Below are 19672 nucleotides of genomic sequence, written 5' to 3'. Positions count from 1 at the left end.
GCGAGACCAGGAATGGGGAGAGAGAGGAGTTGAACACGTGGCTACAGAAATGGTGCAAGAGGGAGGGTTTCAGATTCCTGGATAATTGGGGTTCATTCCGGGGTCGGTGGGACCTGTACAAACGGGACGGTCTACACCTGGACCAGAGGGGTACCAATATCCTGGGGGGGAAATTTGCTAATGCTCTTCGGGAGGGGTTAAACTAGTTCAGCAGGGGCTTGGGAACCTGAATTGTAGCTCCAGTATACAGGAGGTTGAGAGTACTGAGGTCATGGATAAGGTTTCAAAGTCGGAGTGTACCGGCAGGCAGGAAGGTGGTTTAAAGTGTGTCTTCGTCAATGCCAGGAGTATCCGGAATAAGGTGGGTGAACTTGTGGCATGGGTTGGTACATGGGACTTCGATGTTGTGGCCATTTCGGAGACATGGATAGAGCAAGGACAGAAATGGTTGTTGCAGGTGCCGGGGATTAGATGTTTCAGTAAGCTCAGGGAAGGTGGTACAAGAGGGGGAGGGGTGGCATTGTTAGTCAAGGACAGTATTACGGTGGCAGAAAGGACGTTTGATGAGAACTCGTCTACTGAGGTAGTATGGGCTGAGGTTAAAAACAGGAAAGGAGAGGTCACCCTGTTAGGGGTTTTCTATAGGCCTCCGAAAAATTCCAGAGATGTAGAGGAAAGGATTGCAAAGATGATTCGGATAGGAGCGAAAGCAACAGGGTAGTTGTTATGGGGGACTTTAACTTTCCACATATTGACTGGAAAAGCTATAGTTAGAGTACTTTAGATGGGACCATTTTTGTCCAATGTGTGCAGGAGGGTTTCCTGACACAGTATGTAGATAGGCCAACGAGAGGCGAGGCCATATTGAATTTGGTACTGGGTAATGAACCAGGACAGGTGTTAGATTTGGAGGTAGGTGAGCACTTTGGTGATAGTGGCCACAATTCGATTACGTTTACTTTAGTGATGGAAAGGGATAGGTATATACCGCAGGACAAGAGTTATATCTGGGGGAAAGGCAATTATGATGCGATGAGGCAAAACTTATGATGCATCGGATGGAGAGCAAAACTGCAGGGGATTGGCACAATGGAAATGTGGAGCTTGTTCAAGGAACAGCTACTGCGTGTCCTTGATAAGTATGTACCTGTCAGGCAGGGAGGAAGTGGGCGAGCAAGTGAACCGTGGTTTACTAAGGCAGTCGAAACACTTGTCAAGAGGAAGAAGGAGGCTTTTGTAAAGATGAGACATGAAGGTTCAGTTAGGGCGCTCGAGAGTTACAAGTTAGCTAGGAAGGACCTAAAGAGAGAGCTAAGAAGAGCCAGGAGGGGACATGAGAAGTCTTTGGCAGGTAGGATCAAGGATAACCCTAAAGCTTTCTATAGATATGTCAGGAATAAATGAATGACTAGGGTAAGAATAGGGCCAGTCAAGGACAGTAGTGGGAAGTTGTGCGTGGTGTCCGAGGAGATAGGAGAGGTGCGAAATGAATATTTCTCGTCAGTATTCACACAGGAAAAAGACAATGTTGTCGAGGAGAATACTGAGATTCAGGCTACTAGACTAGAAGGGCTTGAGGTTCATAAGGAGGAGGTGTTAGCAATTCTGGAAAGTGTGAAAATAGATAAGTCCCCTGGGCCGGATGGGATTTATCCTAGGATTCTCTGGGAAGCTAGGGAGGAGATTTCTGAGCCTTTGGCCTTGATCTTTAAGTCATCTTTGTCTACAGGAATAGTGCCAGAAGACTGGAGGATAGCAAATGTTGTCCCCTTGTTCAAGAAGGGGAGTAGAGACAACCCCGGTAACTATAGACCAGTGAGCCTTACTTCTGTTGTGGGCAAAATCTTGGAAAGGTTTCTAAGAGATAGGATGTCTAATCATCTGGAAAGGAATAATTTGATTAGAGATAGTCAACACGGTTTTGTGAAGGGTAGGTCGTGCCTCACAAACCTTATTGAGTTCTTTGAGAAGGTGACCAAACAGGTGGATGAGGGTAAAGCAGTTGATGTGGTGTATATGGATTTCAGAAAAGCGTTTGATAAGTTCCCCACGGTAGGCTTCTGCAGAAAATACGGAGGCATGGGATTCAGGGTGATTTAGCAGTTTGGATCAGAAATTGGTTAGCTGGAAGAAGACAACGGGTGGTGGTTGATGGGAAATGTTCAGAATGTAATCCAGTTACTAGTGGTGTACCACAAGGATCTGTTTTGGGGCCACTGCTGTTTGTCATTTTTATAAATGACCTGGAGGAGGGCGTAGAAGGATGGGTGAGTTAATTTGCAGACGATACTAAAGTCGGTCGTGTTATGGATAGTGCGGAAGGATGTTACAAGTTACAGAGGGACATAGATAAGCTGCAGCGCTGGGCTGAGAGGTGGCAAATGGAGTTTAATGCAGAAAAGTGTGAGGTGATTCATTTTGGAAGGAATAACAGGAAGACAGAACACTGGGCTAATGGTAAGATTCTTGGCATTGTGGGCAGAGAGATCTCGGTGTCCATGTACATAGATCCCTGAAAGTTGCCACTCAGGTGAGAGGGTTGTTAAGAAGGCGTACGGTGTGTTAGCTTTTATTGGTAGAAGGATTGAGTTTCGGAGTCATGAGGTCATGTTGCAGCTGTACAAAACTCTGGTGCGGCCGCATTTAGAGTATTGCGTGCAATTCTGGTCACTGCATTATAGGAAGGGTGTGGAAGCATTGGAAAGGGTGCAGAGGAGATTTACCAGAATGTTGCCTGGTATGGAGGGAAGATCTTATGAGGAAAGGCTGAGGGACTTGTGGCTGTTTTCGTTGGAGAGAAGAAGGTTAAGAGGTGACTTAATTGAGGCATACAAGATGATCAGAGGATTGGATAGGGTGGACAGTGAGAGCCTTTTTCCTCGGATGGTGATGTCTAGCATGAGGGGACATAGCTTTAAATTGAGGGGAGATAGATATAAGACAGATGTCAGAGGTAGGTTCTTTACTCAGAGAGCAGTAAGGGTGTGGAATGCCCTGCCTGCAACAGTAGTGGATTCACCAACACTAAGGACATTCAAATGGTCATTGGCTAGACATATGGACGATAAGGGAATAGTGTAGATGGGCTTTAGAGTGGTTTCACAGGTCGGCGCAACATCGAGTGCCGAAGGGCCTGTACTGCGCTGTAATGTTCTATGTTCTATGTACTTTGTCCCCATCAAACACTCCCAGGACAGGTACAGCACGGGGTTAGATACAGAGTAAAGCTCCCTCTACACTGTCCCCATCAAACACTCCCAGGGCAGGTACAGCACGGGGTTAGATACAGAGTAAAGCTCCCTCTACACTGTCCCCATCAAACACTTCCAGGACAGGGACAGCACAGGGTTAGATACAGACTAAAGCTCCCTCTACTCTCTCTATTCCCATGCATGCAGTCTAATGGCATCATTTGTCTCACGCTGTCTGCGTGTTTAATTGGGCAGCTTTCATGCTGTGGGTGACACGGTAACACAGTGGTTCGCACTGTTGCTTCACAGGGAGAGGGTCCCAGGTTCGATTCCCGGCTTGGGTCACTGTCTGTGTGGAATCTGCACGTTCTCCCCGTGTCTACATAGATGATTTGGAGTTGGGGACCAAGGGCAATGTGTCCAGGTTTGCAGACGACACTAAGATAAGTGGTAAAGCAAAAAGTGCAGAGGATACTGGAAGTCTGCAGAGGGATTTCGATAGGTTAAGTGAATGGGCTAGGGTCTGGCAGATGGAATACAATGTTGACAAATGTGAGGTTATCCATTTTGGTAGGAATAAGAGCAAAAGGGATTATTATTTAAATGATAAAATATTAAAACATGCTGCTGTGCAGAGAGACCTGGGTGTGCTAGTGCATGAGTCGCAAAAAGTTGGTTTACAGGTGCAACAGGTGATTAAGAAGGCAAATGGAATTTTGTCCTTCATTGCTGGAGGGATGGAGTTTAAGACTAGGGAGGAGCTGCTGCAATTGTATAAGGTGTTAGTGAGGCCACACCTGGAGCATTGTGTGCAGTTATGATCTCCTTCTCTGAGGAGGGATGTTCTTGCTCTCGAGGGAGTGCAGCGAAGGTTTACCAGACTGATTTCAGGGATGGCGGGACTGTCATATGAGGAGAGATTGACTCGGTTAGGATTGTTCTCGCTGGAGTTCAGAAGAATGAGGGGGGATCTCATAGAGACGTATAAAATTCTAACAGGACTGGACAGGGTCGATGCAGGGAGGATGTTACCAATGATGGGTGTGTCCAGAACCAGGGGTCACAGCCTGAGGATTCTGGGTAAACCATTTCGGGCAGAGATGAAGAGACATTTCTTTACCCAGCGAGTGGTCGGCCTGTGGAATTCATAGGGCGGGATTCTCCGACCCCCCACCGGGTCGGAGAATCACCAGGGGGGTGGGGGGGGAGGAGGGGGGGGGGGGTGAATCCCGCCCCGAAGCTGGCTGCCGAATTCGCCGCCGATGGTTTTTTGGCACCGGTCGGGGTCGTTGGTAGCGCCCCATTCTCCGCGATGGGCCGAGCAGCCGCCGTTTACGGCCGGTCCTGTTGGCGTAAAATACACCAGGTCCGTACCGGCGGGACCTGGCTCCACGGGCGGCCTGCAGAGTCCATAGGGAGTGCGGGGGGTCAGGCCCCGGGGGGGGGCCACCCATTCGTAGGCGGGCCTGTGCCGTGGGGGCACTCTTTCCTTCCGCACCGGCCGCTGTCAACCTGCACCCTGGCTGGAGCGGAGGAGAAACCCCACCCTGCGCATGCACTGGGAAGACGCCAGCACACGCACCGACCCCGCCGACCCCACCGTCCCCATCGACCCCACCGACCCCGCCGACCCCACCGACCCCGCGGGCACCACCGACCCCGCCGGCACCGCCGACCCCATCGACCCCGCCGGCCCCGCCGACCCCATCGACCCCGCCGGCCCCGCCGACCCCGCCGACCCCATCGACCCCGCCGACCCTGTCGACCCCGCCGGCACCGCCGACCCCATCGACCCCGCCGGCCCCGCCGACCCCGCCGGCTCGGGGGGAATCCCGCCCGGTATGTTTTGAAGAAGCAGCTGGATACACAACTTGGGGCAAAGGGGGTCGAAGGCTGGGGGGGGAAAGCGGGATTAGGATATCGAGTTGGATGATCAGCTGTGATCAGAATAAATGGCGGAGCAGGCGCCGCGGGCCGAATGGCCTCCGCTCCTATCTCTATCTTTCTATGTTTCCAGGGGAGGAGGGGAGGAGATAGGGGAGGGGAGGGGACGGGAGGGGGAGGGGAGGGGAGGAGGAGAGGAGGGGGAGGGGAGGGGAGGGGGAGGGGGAGGGGGAGGGGGAGAGGAGAGGAGGGGAGGGGGAGGGGGGGAGGACGGGAGGGGGAGGGGAGAGGAGGGGAGGGGATGGGAGGGGGAGGGGGAGAGGAGGGGAGGGGGAGGGGGAGGGGGGGAGGGGGAGGGGGAGGGGGGAGGGGAGGGGAGAGGAGGGGAGGGGGAGGGGAGGAGGAGGGGAGGGGGAGGGGAGGGGAGGGGAGGGGGAGGGGAGGGGGAGGGGAGGGGGAGGGGAGGGGGAGGGGAGAGAGGGGGAGGGGAGGGGGAGGGGAGGGGAGAGAGGGGGAGGGGGAGGGGAGAGAGGGGGGGGAGGAGAGAGGGGAGGGGAGGGGAGGAGATGGGGGAGGGGAGGGGAGGGGAGAGGGGGGGGAGGGGAGAGGGGGGAGGGGAGGGGGGAGGGGAGAGGGGGGAGGGGAGGGGGAGGGGAGGGGAGAGGGGGGAGGGGAGAGGGGGGGAGGGGAGGGGAGAGGGGGGAGGGGAGGGGAGAGGGGGAGGGGGAGGGGAGGGGGAGGGGAAGGGGAGGGGGACGGGGAGGGGAGGGGGAGGGGGAGGGGATGGGGAGGGGAGGGGATGGGAGGGGAGGGGATGGGGAGGGGAGGGGATGGGGATGGGGAGGGGAGGGGATTGGGAGGGGAGGGGAGGGGATGGGGAGGGGAGGGGGAGGGGAGGGGGATGGGGAGGGGAGGGGAGGGGGAGGGGAGGGGGATGGGGAGGGGAGGGGAGGGGGAGGGGAGGGGGAGGGGATGGGGAGGGGAGGGGAGGGGGAGGGGAGGGGGATGGGGAGGGGGAGGGGAGGGGGAGGGGAGGGGGAGGGGAGGGGATGGGGAGGGGAGGGGGAGGGGGAGGGGGAGAGGAGGGGGAGGGGAGGGGGAGGGGAGGGGAGGGGGAGGGGAGGGGGAGTGGATGGGGAGGGGAGGGGAAGGGGAGGGGGAGGGGGAGGGGAAGGGGAGGGGGAGGGGGAGGGGGAGTGGGAGGGGAGGGGATGGGGAGGGGATGGGGAGGGGAGGGGATGGGGAGGGGAGGGGATGGGGAGGGGAGGGGAGGGGATGGGGAGGGGAGGGGACGGGAGGGGACGGGAGGGGAGAGGAGGGGAGAGGACGGGAGGGGAGAGGAGGGTAGAGGAGGGGAGAGGAGGGGAGGGGAGGGGAGGGGAGGGGAGAGGAGGGGAAAGGGAGGGGAGAGGAGGGGAGGGGAGAGGGGAGGGGAGAGGAGGGGAGAGGGGAGGGGAGGGGAGGGGAGGGGCGGGGAGAGGGGAGGGGAGGGGAGGGGAGGGGAGGGGGGAGGGGAGGGGACGGGAGGGGAGAGGGGAGAGGAGGGGATTGGTGGCAATGAGTTGAGGCAGGAGAGTGTGAGTTAGTGAGGTAGAGGAAGGTGAGGGGATGCGTAGTGAGGGGAATTGAAGAGGATGCAGGCATCAGACTCGGGGAGAATAATCAGAAAGGTGAGCAATAGAACAAAGAACAAAACAAAGAACAATACAGCCCAGGAACAGGCCCTTCGGCCCTCCCAGCCTGGACCCGGCCATGATACCAACCTTGGCCCAAACCCTCAGCACTTCCTTGTGCCTACCCCTCTATACCCATCCTATCCAGCGGAGGTGGTAGAGGCGGGCACGATAGCATCATTTAAGATGCATCTAGACAGATATATGAACGGGCGGGGAACAGAGGGAACTAAATTCTTGGAAAATAGGCGACAGGTTGAGATAAAGGATCTGGATCGGCGCAGGCTGGGAGGGCCGAAGGGCCTGTTCCTGGGCTTTAATTTTCTTTGATCTTTGTCCTATCCATGTGTTTGTCAAGATGCCTTTTGAACGCCGTTAATGTATCTGCTTCCACAACCTCCCCTGGCCACGCGTTCCAGGCACTCCCCACCCTCTGTGTAAAAACCTGCCTCGCACATCTCCTCTAAACTTTGCCCCACTGACCTTAAACCTCTGCCCCCTGGTGACTGACCCCTCCACCCTGGGAAAGAGTGCCTGTCCATCCACTCTATCCATTCCCCTCATAACCTTGTAGACCTCTATCAGGTCGCCCCCCAACCTCCGTCGTTCTAATGAAAACAGTCCGAGTCTATTCAGCCCCTTCACATAGCTAACACCCTCCAGACCAGGCAACCTCCTGGTAAACCTCCTCTGCACCCTCTCCAAATCCTTCTGGCAGTGTGGCGATCAGAACTGTGCGCAATATTCCAAGTGCGGCCTTACCAAGGTTCTATACGATTGTGACGTGACTTGTCAGTTTTTATACTCGATGCCCCGTCCAATGAAGGCGAGCATTCCGTGAGCTTTCTTCACGACTTTACCCACTTGTGTTGCCACCTTCAAAGGTCTGTGGACCTGCAGACCCAGATCCCCCTGACTTTGTATATTCCGAAAAATTTGACCATTTACGGTATATTTCCCTCTATGTTAGACCCACCAAAATGTATAACATCACATTTGTCCGGATTAAACTCAAGGGCCGGGATTCTCCGACCCCCCGCCAGATCGGAGAATCCCCGGTGGGAGGCGCGAATCCACCCTGACACTAGATGCCCTATTCTCCAGCGCAGTTTTTTGGGTGGGGGCGGGATTCCCGCCACGCCGGTCAGGGGCCGTTGACAGCGGCCTTCCATCTAGTTTTGGCCAGTCCCGCCGACGCAAATTGTTCGGTGAGTAGGCGGGGGCCTGGCCCGCGATTGGAGCCTACCGATCTGCGGGTGGGCTTGTTCCATGGGGGGACTTCTTTCCCCCACGCCGGGCCCCTGCAGGGCTCTGCCATATTGCCCGGGGGCCGGCGGGGAGAAGAGAACCACCTGCGCATGCGCGGAAATACACCAGCCGGTCCACGCATGCGTGAACCCTTTCCCGTCGGCTGGAGCGGCGCCGGAGTGGGTGGCCAGCATGGGGACTGGGAAAATCCCGGCCCATTTCTCATTAAGATGTTCAGAACTTCAGTAGAATCAGAATGACTTACACGAGAACCTTTCTTGAAGATTGGAGGATTCACAGCACATCTTAAACTTCCACTCTCCATCAGCCTGTCATTCTGTTTATCACTGCACACAATCTGAACACTCGATTCCTAAAATACAATGTCACAGACACAGAGTAAAGCTCCCTCTCAATATATTGGTTTATTTACAATTCAACAGTTTGTCATGTGAGAGTACCTTTAAGACATGGATGTTTAAGCATGTACCTTTAAGAAAACAGTGATGTCAGAGAGTGGGTGGAGCTGAGGTTAGGTCAGCCATTTTGCAGTTTAGTTTTGCAGTTTGAAAAGAGCTTGCGAGTGTCTGTGTTTGCAGTGAGCTGGATCGCTGCCATGAAAGACCATCTCTGGATCATTTGGGTGATTTAAACTGATAATAGTAAAGCCTTTAACCTGATGTGATTCTGTTTAAAGGTGTTAAGTCCCTTGGAAGGTTGAAGGAACATTTTGAGAAATTATTTACTGTTGCAATATTTTCGGAGGTATCTTTGAAGTAAGGGGTGTTAAGATATCCAATGTTTATTTAGAACATAGAACATAGAACGATACAGCGCAGTACAGGCCCTTCGGCCCACAATGTTGCACCGAAACAAAAGCCATCTAACCTACACTATGCCATTATCATCCATATGTTTATCCAATAAACTTTTAAATGCCCTCAATGTTGGCGAGTTCACTACTGTTGCAGGTAGGGCATTCCACGGCCTCACCACTCTTTGCGTAAAGAACCTACCTCTGACCTCTGTCCTATATCTATTACCCCTCAGTTTAAAGCTATGTCCCCTCGTGCCAGCCATTTCCATCCGCGGGAGAAGGCTCTCACTGTCCACCCTATCTAACCACCTGATCATTTTGTATACCTCTATTAAGTCTCCTCTTAACCTTCTTCTCTCTAACGAAAACAACCTCAAGTCCATCAGCCTTTCCTCATAAGATTTTCCCTCCATACCAGGCAACATCCTGGTAAATCTCCTCTGCAAGAGGCAAGATTTATAATCATCTAGATAGGAATAATATGATCAGGGATAGTCAGCATGGCTTTGTGAAGGGTAGGTCATGCCTCACAAACCTTACCGAGTTCTTTGAGAAGGTGACTGAACAGGTAGATGAGGGTAGAGCAGTTGATGTGGTGTATATGGATTTCAGTAAAGTGTTTGATAAGGTTCCCCACGGTAGGCTATTGCAGAAAATACGGAGGCTGGGGATTGAGGGAGATTTAGAGATGTGGATCAGAAATTGGCTAGCTGAAAGAAGACAGAGGGTGGTGGTTGATGGGAAATGTTCAGAATGGAGTTCAGTTACAAGTGGCGTACCACAAGGATCTGTTCTGGGGCCGTTGCTGTTTGTCATTTTTATCAATGACCTAGAGGAAGGCGCAGAAGGGTGGGTGAGTAAATTTGCAGACGACACTAAAGTCGGTGGTGTTGTCGACAGTGCGGAAGGATGTAGCAGGTTACAGAGGGATATAGATAAGCTGCAGAGCTGGGCTGAGAGGTGGCAAATGGAGTTTAATGTAGAGAAGTGTGAGGTGATTCACTTTGGAAGGAATAACAGGAATGCGGAATATTTGGCTAATGGTAAGTTCTTGGAAGTGTGGATGAGCAGAGGGGTCTCGGTGTCCATGTACATAGATCCCTGAAAGTTGCCACCCAGGTTGATAGGGTTGTGAAGAAGGCCTATGGAGTGTTGGCCTTTATTGGTAGAGGGATTGAGTTCCGGAGTCATGAGGTCATGTTGCAGCTGTACAAAACTCTGGTACGGCCGCATTTGGAGTATTGCGTACAGTTCTGGTCACCGCATTATCGGAAGGACGTGGAGGCTTTGGAGCGGGTGCAGAGGAGATTTACCAGGATGTTGCCTGGTATGGAGGGAAAATCTTATGAGGAAAGGCTAATGGACTTGAGGTTGTTTTCGTTGGAGAGAAGAAGGTTAAGAGGAGACTTAATAGAGGCATACAAAATGATCAGGGGGTTAGATAGGGTGGACAGTGAGAGCCTTCTCCCGCGGATGGAAATGGCTGGCACGAGGGGACATAACTTTAAACTGAGGGGTAATAGATATAGGACAGAGGTCAGAGGTAGGTTCTTTACGCAAAGAGTAGTGAGGCCGTGGAATGCCCTACCTGTAACAGTAGTGAACTCGCCAACATTGAGGGCATTTAAAAGTTTATTGGATAAACATATGGATGATAATGGCATAGTGTAGGTTAGATGGCTTTTGTTTCGGTGCAACATCGTGGGCTGAAGTGCCTGCACTGCGCTGTATTGTTCTATGTTCTATGTACACTGTCCCCATCAAACACTCCCAGGGCAGGTACAGCACGGGGTTAGATACAGAGTAAAGTTCCCTCTACACCGTCCCCATCAAACACTCCCAGCACAGGTACAGCACGGGGTTAGATACAGAGTAAAGCTCTCTCTACACTGTCCCCATTAAACACTCCCAGGACAGGAACAGCACGGGGTTAGATACAGAGTAAAGCTCCCTCTACACTGTCCCCATCAAACAGTCCCTGGACAGGTACAGCATTCCCAGGACAGGTACAGCATTCCCAGGACAGGTACAGCACTCCCTGGACAGGTACAGCACTCCCTGGACAGGTACAGCACTCCCAGGACAGGTACAGCACTCCCTGGACAGGTACAGCACTCCCTGGACAGGTACAGCACTCCCTGGACAGGTACAGCACTCCCAGGACAGGTACAAGCACTCCCAGGACAGGTACAAGCACTCCCAGGACAGGTACAGCACTCCCAGGACAGGTACAAGCACTCCCAGGACAGGTACAAGCACTCCCAGGACAGGTACAAGCACTCCCGGGACAGGTACAAAGTAAACTTTCACTATTTCCAGAATGAGATGTGTCTACTCATCACCTTACCTGCACCATGGAAATCTTTTTGAAGGAGAGGTAGCTGGGATGGAGGAAGTTGAGTTGTGTGTTGGAGGAGTCCTCGTGCGCATTCTCCAGAACCACAGTCGCTATCAGGACTGTGACCCGCCCAATCACCACCATATCACCCCTGCAGAGATATTGAACAGCAGTATAACTTCTGTCCTAACGAACCCTCTTCCCCAGGTCCACAGATCATTCTCCTAGCGAGTGAATGTAGAAAATAAGCAAAGATGATAACCGGATGTGGACGTCTGTCTGGAAGACCAGGCGGGATACATCAGACGGGATTAGTCATGTTTGGCTTTGGGAAGCACTGATCAGACCACAGCTTGAGTTCCTGGGAGCAGTTTCTCTCCTCACTCATTAGGATTGGAATTTCATGCTTGGAAAAGTGCCATGTATGTTTACCAGAAAAATTGCGGACTCCAGGTTCCATTCCTCGGAGAGTCCAGCACAGAGCCAAGTTGTCTTCCTTGCAATTTCAACGATTACAGGGTTACCTGCCCAAGCTTTGAAGATGTTGAGGGGAGCAGAGAGATTAGACATAGGTCACTGTCTGTGCGGAGTCTGTACGTTCTCCCCGTGTGTGTGTGGGTTTCCTCCGGGTGCTCCGGTTTCCTCCCACAGTTCAGAGAGGTGCAGGATAGCTGGATTGGCCGTGATAAATTGTCCTTAGAGACCAAAAAGGTTAGGAGGGGTTACAGGGTTAGGGTGGAAGTGAGGGCTTCAATGGGTCAGTGCAGACTCGATGGGCCGAATGGCGTCCTTCTGCACTGTATGTTCTATGCTCTATGTAGACAGAGAGATGGGAAATATGACTGGATACAGAACTGGCTCGGTCACAGAAGACAGATGGAAGGGTGGGTTTCTGATTGGAGGGCTGTGACTAGTGGTGTTCCGCAGGGATCAGTGCTGGGACCTTTGCTGTTTGCAATATATATAAATGATTTGGAGGAAAATGTAACTGGGCTGATTAGTAAGTTTACAGTTGACACAGAGGGTGGTGGGAGCCTGGATCTGGCTGCAGGAGTAGGTGGTGGAAGCAGGGGGGGTACATCAATAGGATCGAAACAGAGGGATACGGAAGTGTGGAAGATTTTAGTTTAGACGGGCAGCATGGTCGGCACAGGATTGGAGGGCCGAAGGGCCTGTTCCTGTGCTGTACTTCTCTTTGTTCTTTGTTTGCTGTGTGTGTAGACTCTGGGGAATAGATACAGAATTCAAACCTAACCATTGAATCAAGAAGTCAGATTGGGAACGCTGCAATTATCGGGAATGCTGGGCGGGATTCTCCGACCCCGCAACTGGAGAATCTTGGCGCTGGTCGGGGTCCGCTGAGTTAGGCCGAGTCCCACCGGCAGCGTTCTCGTGTGGTCCTACCCAGCGGAACCTCGGCGTTCATGCTGCATCGGGCGGCCTGGTGGGGAGGGGAGATCTGACTCGAGGGGGAGGCCCCCATGGTGGCCGGGCCACGATCAGGGCCTACCGATCGGCGGGTGGGCTTAACCCGGTGGGGGCCTATGTTCCTCCGCGGCGGGCCCCTATAGCGTTGGGTCCGGCGAATGTGCAGACTCGCGCTGGCCATGCGCGGACCCGCGGCAGCAGTGGCACGCATGCATGACCTCGCGCTGGCCATGCAGGCACCCGATTCAGCAGCTGCAGCTGCGTGAAACGCTCCAGTGCCGTGCTGGCCACTTGTGCGGTGCAGGGTCGCTGATCCTTGGGACCAGATGACACCGTTGTAAAACACTCCAGCGTTAACGACGGCATCAACACTTAGCCCCAGGATCAGAGGATCCTGCCCTCTGTGTTTATTGGGAATGTTGTGTTTATTAGGAATGTTGTGTTTACCAGGGGTGCTGTGTTTATTGGGAATGCGGTGTTTACCAGGGATGCTGTGTTTATTAGGAATGTTGTGTTTATTAGGAATGTTGTGTTTACCAGGGGTGCTGTGTTTATTGAGAATGCGGTGTTTACCAGGGATGCTGTGTTTATTGGGAATGCGGTGTTTACCAGGGATGCTGTGTTTATTAGGAATGTTGAGTTTATTAGGAATGTTGTGTTTATTAGGAATGTGTTTACCAGGGGTGCTGTGTTTATTGGGAATATTGTGTTTACCAGGGGTGCTGTGTTTATTGGGAATGCTGTGTTTATTAGGAATGTTGTGTTTATTAGGAATGTGTTTACCAGGGGTGCTGTGTTTATTGGGAATGTTGTGTTTACCAGGGTTGCTGTGTTTATTGGGAATTCTGTGTTTCTCAGGTATGCTGTATTTATTGGGAATGCTGTATTTATTAGGAATGTTGTGTTTATTAGGAATGCTGTGTTTACCAGGGGTGCTGTGTTTATTGGGAATGTTGTGTTTACCAAGGGTGCTGTGTTTATTGGGAATTCTGTGTTTCTTAGGTATGCTGTGTTTATTGGGAATGTTGTGTTTACCAGGGGTGCTGTGTTTATTGGGAATTCTATGTTTCTCAGGTATGCTGTGTTTATTGGGAATGCTGTGTTTATTGGGAATGATCTGTTTACCAGGGGAGCTGTGTTTATTGGGAATGCTGTATTTCTCAGGTATGCTGTGTTTATTGGGAATGCTGTGTTTATTAGGAATGTTGTGTTTATTAGGAATGCTGTGTTTACCAGGGGTGCTGTGTTTATTGGGAATTCTGTGTTTCTCAGGTATGCTGTGTTTATTGGGAATGTTGTGTTTACCAGGGATGCTGTGTTTATTAGGAATGTTGTGTTTATCAGGGATGCTGTGTTCATTGGGAAGGCTGTGTTTATTGGGAATGCTGTGTTTCATAGGGGTGCTGTGTTTATTGGGAATGTTGTGTTTACCAGGGGTGCTGTGTTTATTGGGAATTCTGTGTTTCTCAGGTATGCTATGTTTATTGGGAATGTTGTGTTTACCAGGGGCGCTGTGTTTATTGGGAATGTTGTATTTATCAGGGATGCTGTGTTTATTGGGAATACTGTGTTTACCAGGGGTGCTGTGTTTGCCAGGAATGCTGTGTTTATTGGGAATGCTGTGTTTACCAAGGGTGCTGTGTTTATTGGGAATGCTGTGTTTATCAGGGATGCTGTGTTTATTGGGAATATTATGTTTACCAGGGATGCTGTGTTTATTGGGAATGTTGTGTTTACCAGGGGTGCTGTGTTTATTGTGAATGCTGTGTTTATCAGGTATGCTGTGTTTATTGGGAATGTTGTGTTTACCAGGGATGCTGTGTTTATTGGCAATGTTGTGTTTACCGGGGGTGCTGTGTTTATTGGCAATGTTGTGTTTACCAGGGGTGCTGTGTTTATTGGGAATGTTGTATTTACCAGGGGTGCGGTGTTTATTGGGAATGCTGTGTTTACCAGGGATGCTGTGTTTATTGGGAATGTTGTGTTTACCAGGGGTGCTGTGTTTACTGAGACTGCTGTGTTTCTTGGAAATGCTGTGTTTACCAGGGATACTCTGTTTATTGGGAATGCTGTGTATATTAGAAATGTTGTGTTTATTAGGAATGTTGTGTTTACCAGGGGTGCTGTGTTTATTGGGAATGTTGCGTTTACCAGGGGTGCTGTGTTCCTTGGGAATGCTGTGTTTATTGGGAATGCTGTGTTTACCAGGGGTTCTGTGTTTATTGGGAATGTTGTGTTTACCAGGGGTGCTGTGTTTATTGGGAATGCTGTGTTTACCAGGGGTGCTGTGTTTATACGGAATGTTGTGTTTGCCAGGGGTGTTGTGTTTATTGGGAATGCTGTGTTTATCAGGTATGCTGTGTTTATTAGGATTGTTGTGTTTACCAGGGGTGCTGTGTTTATCAGGAATGATCTGTTTACCAGGGGTGCTATGTTTATTGGGAATGATCTGTTTACCAGGGGTGCTGTGTTTATTGGGAATGCTGTGTTTATCGGGTATGCTGTGTTTATTATGAATGTTGTGTTTACCAGGGATGCTTTTTTTATTGGGAATGCTGTGTTGACCAGGGGTGCTGTGTTTTTTGGGAAATGGTGTTTATTGGGAGTGCTGTGTCATTTGGGAATGCTTGTTTATTGGGAATGTTGTGTTTACAAGGATGCTGTGTTTATTGGGAATGTTGTGCTTATCAGGAATGTTGTGTTAATTGGGAATGCTGTGTGTATCAGGTATGCTGTGTTTATTAGGAATGCAGTGTTTACCAGTGATGCTGTTAGGAATGTTGTGTTTACCAGGGGTGATGTGTTTATTAGGAATGTTATGTTTATCAGGGATGCTGTGTTTATTGGGAATGCTGTGTTTATCAGGTATGCTGTGTTTATTGGGAATGCTGTGTTTATTGGGAATGCTGTGTTTATCAGGTATGCTGTGTTTATTGGGAATGCTGTGTTTATTAGGTATGCTGTGTTTATTGGGAATGTTGTGTTTACCAGGGGTGCCGTGTTTATTGGGAATGCTGTGTTTATCAGGGCTGCTGTGTTAATTAGGTGTGTTGTGTTTACCAGGGGTGCTGTGTTTGTTGGGAATTCTGTGTTTATCAGGTATGCTGTATTTATTAGGAATGTTGTGTTTACCAGGGATGCTGTGTTTATTGAGAATGTTGTGTTTACCAGGGGTGCTATGTTTATTGGGAATGCTGTGTTTATCAGGCATGCTGTGTTTATTAGGAATGTTGTGTTTACCAGGGATGCTGTGTTTATTAGGAATGTTATGTTTATCAGGGATGCTGTGATTATTGGGAATGCTGTGCTTACCAGGGGTGATGTGTTTATCAGGAATGCTCTGTTTATTGGGAGTGCGGTGTCATTTGGGAATGCTTGTTTATTGGGACTGTTGTGTTTACCAAGGATGCTGTGTTTATTAGGAATTTGTGTTTCATGGGAATGCTGTGTTTATCAGGTATGCTGTGTTTATTAGGAATGTTGTGTTTACCAGGGTGCTGTGTTTATTGGGAATGTTATGTTTATCAGGGATGCTGTGGTTATTGGGAATGCTGTGCTTACCAGGGGTGATGTGTTTATCAGGAATGCTGTGTTTATTGGGAGTGCTGTGTCATTTGGGAATGCTTGTTTATTGGGAATGTTGTGTTTACCAAGGATGCTGTGTTTATTGGGAATGTTGTGCTTATCAGGGGTGCTGTGTTTATTGTGAATGCTGTGTTTATCAGGTATTCTGTGTTTATTGGGAATGTTGTGTTTACCAGGGATGCTGTGTTTATTGGGAATGCTGTGTTTACCAGGGGTGCTGTGTTTATTTGGAACGGTGTGTTCACCAGGGCTGCTGTGTTTATTGGGAATGGTGTGTTTACCAGTTGTGCTGTGTTTATTGGGAATGCTGTGTTTATTGGGAATGCAGTGTTTATCAGGGATGCTGTGTTTATTGGGAATGTTGTGTTTATCAGGGATGCTGTGTTTATTGGGAATGCAGTGTTTATCAGGGATGCTGTGTTTATTGGGAATGTTGTGTTTATCAGGGATGCTGTGTTTATTGGGAATGTTGTGTTTATTGGGAATGTTGTGTTTATCAGGGGTGCTGTGTTTATTGTGAATGCTGTGTTTATCAGGTATGCTGTGTTTATTGGCAATGTTGTGTTTACCAGGGATGCTGTGTTTATTGGGAATGTTGTGTTTACCAGGGGTGCTGTGTTCATTGGGAATGCTGTGTTTACCAGGGTTGCTGTGTTTATTGGGAATGCTGTGTTTATCAGGTGTGCTGTGTTTATTAGGATTGTTGTGTTTACCAGGGGTGCTGTGTTTATCAGGAATGATCTGTTTACCAGGGGTGCTGTGTTTATTGGGAATGATCTGTTTTCCAGGGGTGCTGTGTTTATTGGGAATGCTGTGTTTATTGGGAATGCTGTGTTTATTGGGAATGATCTGTTTACCAGGGGAGCTGTGTTTATTGGGAATGCTGTATTTGTCAGGTATGCTGTGTTTATTGGGAATGCTGTGTTTATTAGGAATGTTGTGTTTATTAGGAATGCTGTGTTTACCAGGGGTGCTGTGTTTATTGGGAATTCTGTGTTTCTCAGGTATGCTGTGTTTATTGGGAATGTTGTGTTTACCAGGGATGCTGTGTTTATTAGGAATGTTGTGTTTATCAGGGATGCTGTGTTCATTGGGAAGGCTGTGTTTATTGGGAATGCTGTGTTTCATAGGGGTGCTGTGTTTATTGGGAATGTTGTGTTTACCAGGGGTGCTGTGTTTATTGGGAATTCTGTGTTTCTCAGGTATGCTGTGTTTATTGGGAATGTTGTGTTTACCAGGGGCGCTGTGTTTATTGGGAATGTTGTATTTATCAGGGATGCTGTGTTTATTGGGAATACTGTGTTTACCAGGGGTGCTGTGTTTGCCAGGAATGCTGTGTTTATTGGGAATGCTGTGTTTACCAAGGGTGCTGTGTTTATTGGGAATGCTGTGTTTATCAGGGATGCTGTGTTTATTGGGAATATTATGTTTACCAGGGATGCTGTGTTTATTGGGAATGTTGTGTTTACCAGGGGTGCTGTGTTTATTGTGAATGCTGTGTTTATCAGGTATGCTGTGTTTATTGGGAATGTTGTGTTTACCAGGGATGCTGTGTTTATTGGCAATGTTGTGTTTACCAGGGGTGCTGTGTTTATTGGGAATGTTGTATTTACCAGGGGTGCGGTGTTTATTGGGAATGCTGTGTTTACCAGGGATGCTGTGTTTATTGGGAATGTTGTGTTTACCAGGGGTGCTGTGTTTACTGAGACTGCTGTGTTTCTTGGAAATGCTGTGTTTACCAGGGATACTCTGTTTATTGGGAATGCTGTGTATATTAGAAATGTTGTATTTATTAGGAATGTTGTGTTTACCAGGGGTGCTGTGTTTATTGGGAATGTTGCGTTTACCAGGGGTGCTGTGTTCCTTGGGAATGCTGTGTTTATTGGGAATGCTGTGTTTACCAGGGGTTCTGTGTTTATTGGGAATGTTGTGTTTACCAGGGGTGCTGTGTTTATTGGGAATGCTGTGTTTACCAGGGGTGCTGTGTTTATACGGAATGTTGTGTTTGCCAGGGGTGTTGTGTTTATTGGGAATGCTGTGTTTATCAGGTATGCTGTGTTTATTAGGATTGTTGTGTTTACCAGGGGTGCTGTGTTTATCAGGAATGATCTGTTTACCAGGGGTGCTATGTTTATTGGGAATGATCTGTTTACCAGGGGTGCTGTGTTTTTTGGGAATGCTGTGTTTATCGGGTATGCTGTGTTTATTTTGAATGTTGTGTTTACCAGGGATGCTTTTTTTATTGGGAATGCTGTGTTGACCAGGGGTGCTGTGTTTATTGGAAATGGTGTTTATTGGGAGTGCTGTGTCATTTGGGAATGCTTGTTTATTGGGAATGTTGTGTTTACAAGGATGCTGTGTTTATTGGGAATGTTGTGCTTATCAGGAATGTTGTGTTAATTGGGAATGCTGTGTGTATCAGGTATGCTGTGTTTATTAGGAATGCAGTGTTTACCAGTGATGCTGTTAGGAATGTTGTGTTTACCAGGGGTGGTGTGTTTATTAGGAATGTTATGTTTATCAGGGATGCTGTGTTTATTGGGAATGCTGTGTTTACCAGGGGTGCTGTGTTTATTGGGAATTCTGTGTTTATTGGGAATGCTGTGTTTATTGGGAATGTTGTGTTTATCAGGGGTGCTGTGTTTATTGTGAATGCTGTGTTTATCAGGTATGCTGTGTTTATTGGCAATGTTGTGTTTACCAGGGGTGCTGTGTTTATTGGGAATGCTGTGTTTATTGGGAATGCTGTGTTTATCAGGTATGCTGTGTTTATTGGGAATGCTGTGTTTATTAGGTATGCTGTGTTTATTGGGAATGTTGTGTTTACCAGGGGTGCCGTGTTTATTGGGAATGCTGTGTTTATCAGGGCTGCTGTGTTAATTAGGTGTGTTGTGTTTACCAGGGGTGCTGTGTTTGTTGGGAATTCTGTGTTTATCAGGTATGCTGTATTTATTAGGAATGTTGTGTTTACCAGGGATGCTGTGTTTATTGAGAATGTTGTGTTTACCAGGGGTGCTGTGATTATTGGGAAAGCTGTGCTTACCAGGGGTGATGTGTTTATCAGGAATGCTGTGTTTATTGGGAGTGCTGTGTCATTTGGGAATGCTTGTTTATTGGGACTGTTGTGTTTACCAAGGATGCTGTGTTTATTAGGAATTTGTGTTTCATGGGAATGCTGTGTTTATCAGGTATGCTGTGTTTATTAGGAATGTTGTGTTTACCAGGGTGCTGTGTTTATTGGGAATGTTATGTTTATCAGGGATGCTGTGGTTATTGGGAATGCTGTGCTTACCAGGGGTGATGTGTTTATCAGGAATGCTGTGTTTATTGGGAGTGCTGTGTCATTTGGGAATGCTTGTTTATTGGGAATGTTGTGTTTACCAAGGATGCTGTGTTTATTGGGAATGTTGTGCTTATCAGGGGTGCTGTGTTTATTGTGAATGCTGTGTTTATCAGGTATGCTGTGTTTATTGGGAATGTTGTGTTTACCAGGGATGCTGTGTTTATT

The 19672-nt window shown here is 49.3% G+C and overlaps 1 protein-coding gene across 1 annotated transcript in view; it reads right to left on the bottom strand.

Moving 5' to 3' along the window:
- LOC140402258 (integrin alpha-M-like) overlaps positions 1-19672 on the bottom strand; it is a 177241-nt gene that overhangs the window by 139585 nt on the left and 17984 nt on the right. Inside the window, exons 4-5 of the mRNA XM_072489889.1 lie at positions 11161-11302; positions 8262-8369 (exon numbers count right to left, since the gene is read on the bottom strand). Coding sequence (XP_072345990.1) covers positions 8262-8369; positions 11161-11302 — 250 coding nt within the window. The remainder of the gene's footprint in view (positions 1-8261; positions 8370-11160; positions 11303-19672) is intronic.

This window comes from Scyliorhinus torazame, chromosome 25, assembly GCF_047496885.1.
Source record: "Scyliorhinus torazame isolate Kashiwa2021f chromosome 25, sScyTor2.1, whole genome shotgun sequence".
Taxonomy (NCBI): Eukaryota; Metazoa; Chordata; class Chondrichthyes; order Carcharhiniformes; family Scyliorhinidae; genus Scyliorhinus; species Scyliorhinus torazame.
Note: the sequence above shows the minus strand (reverse complement) of the source record. Positions and strands in the feature narration are given on the sequence as shown.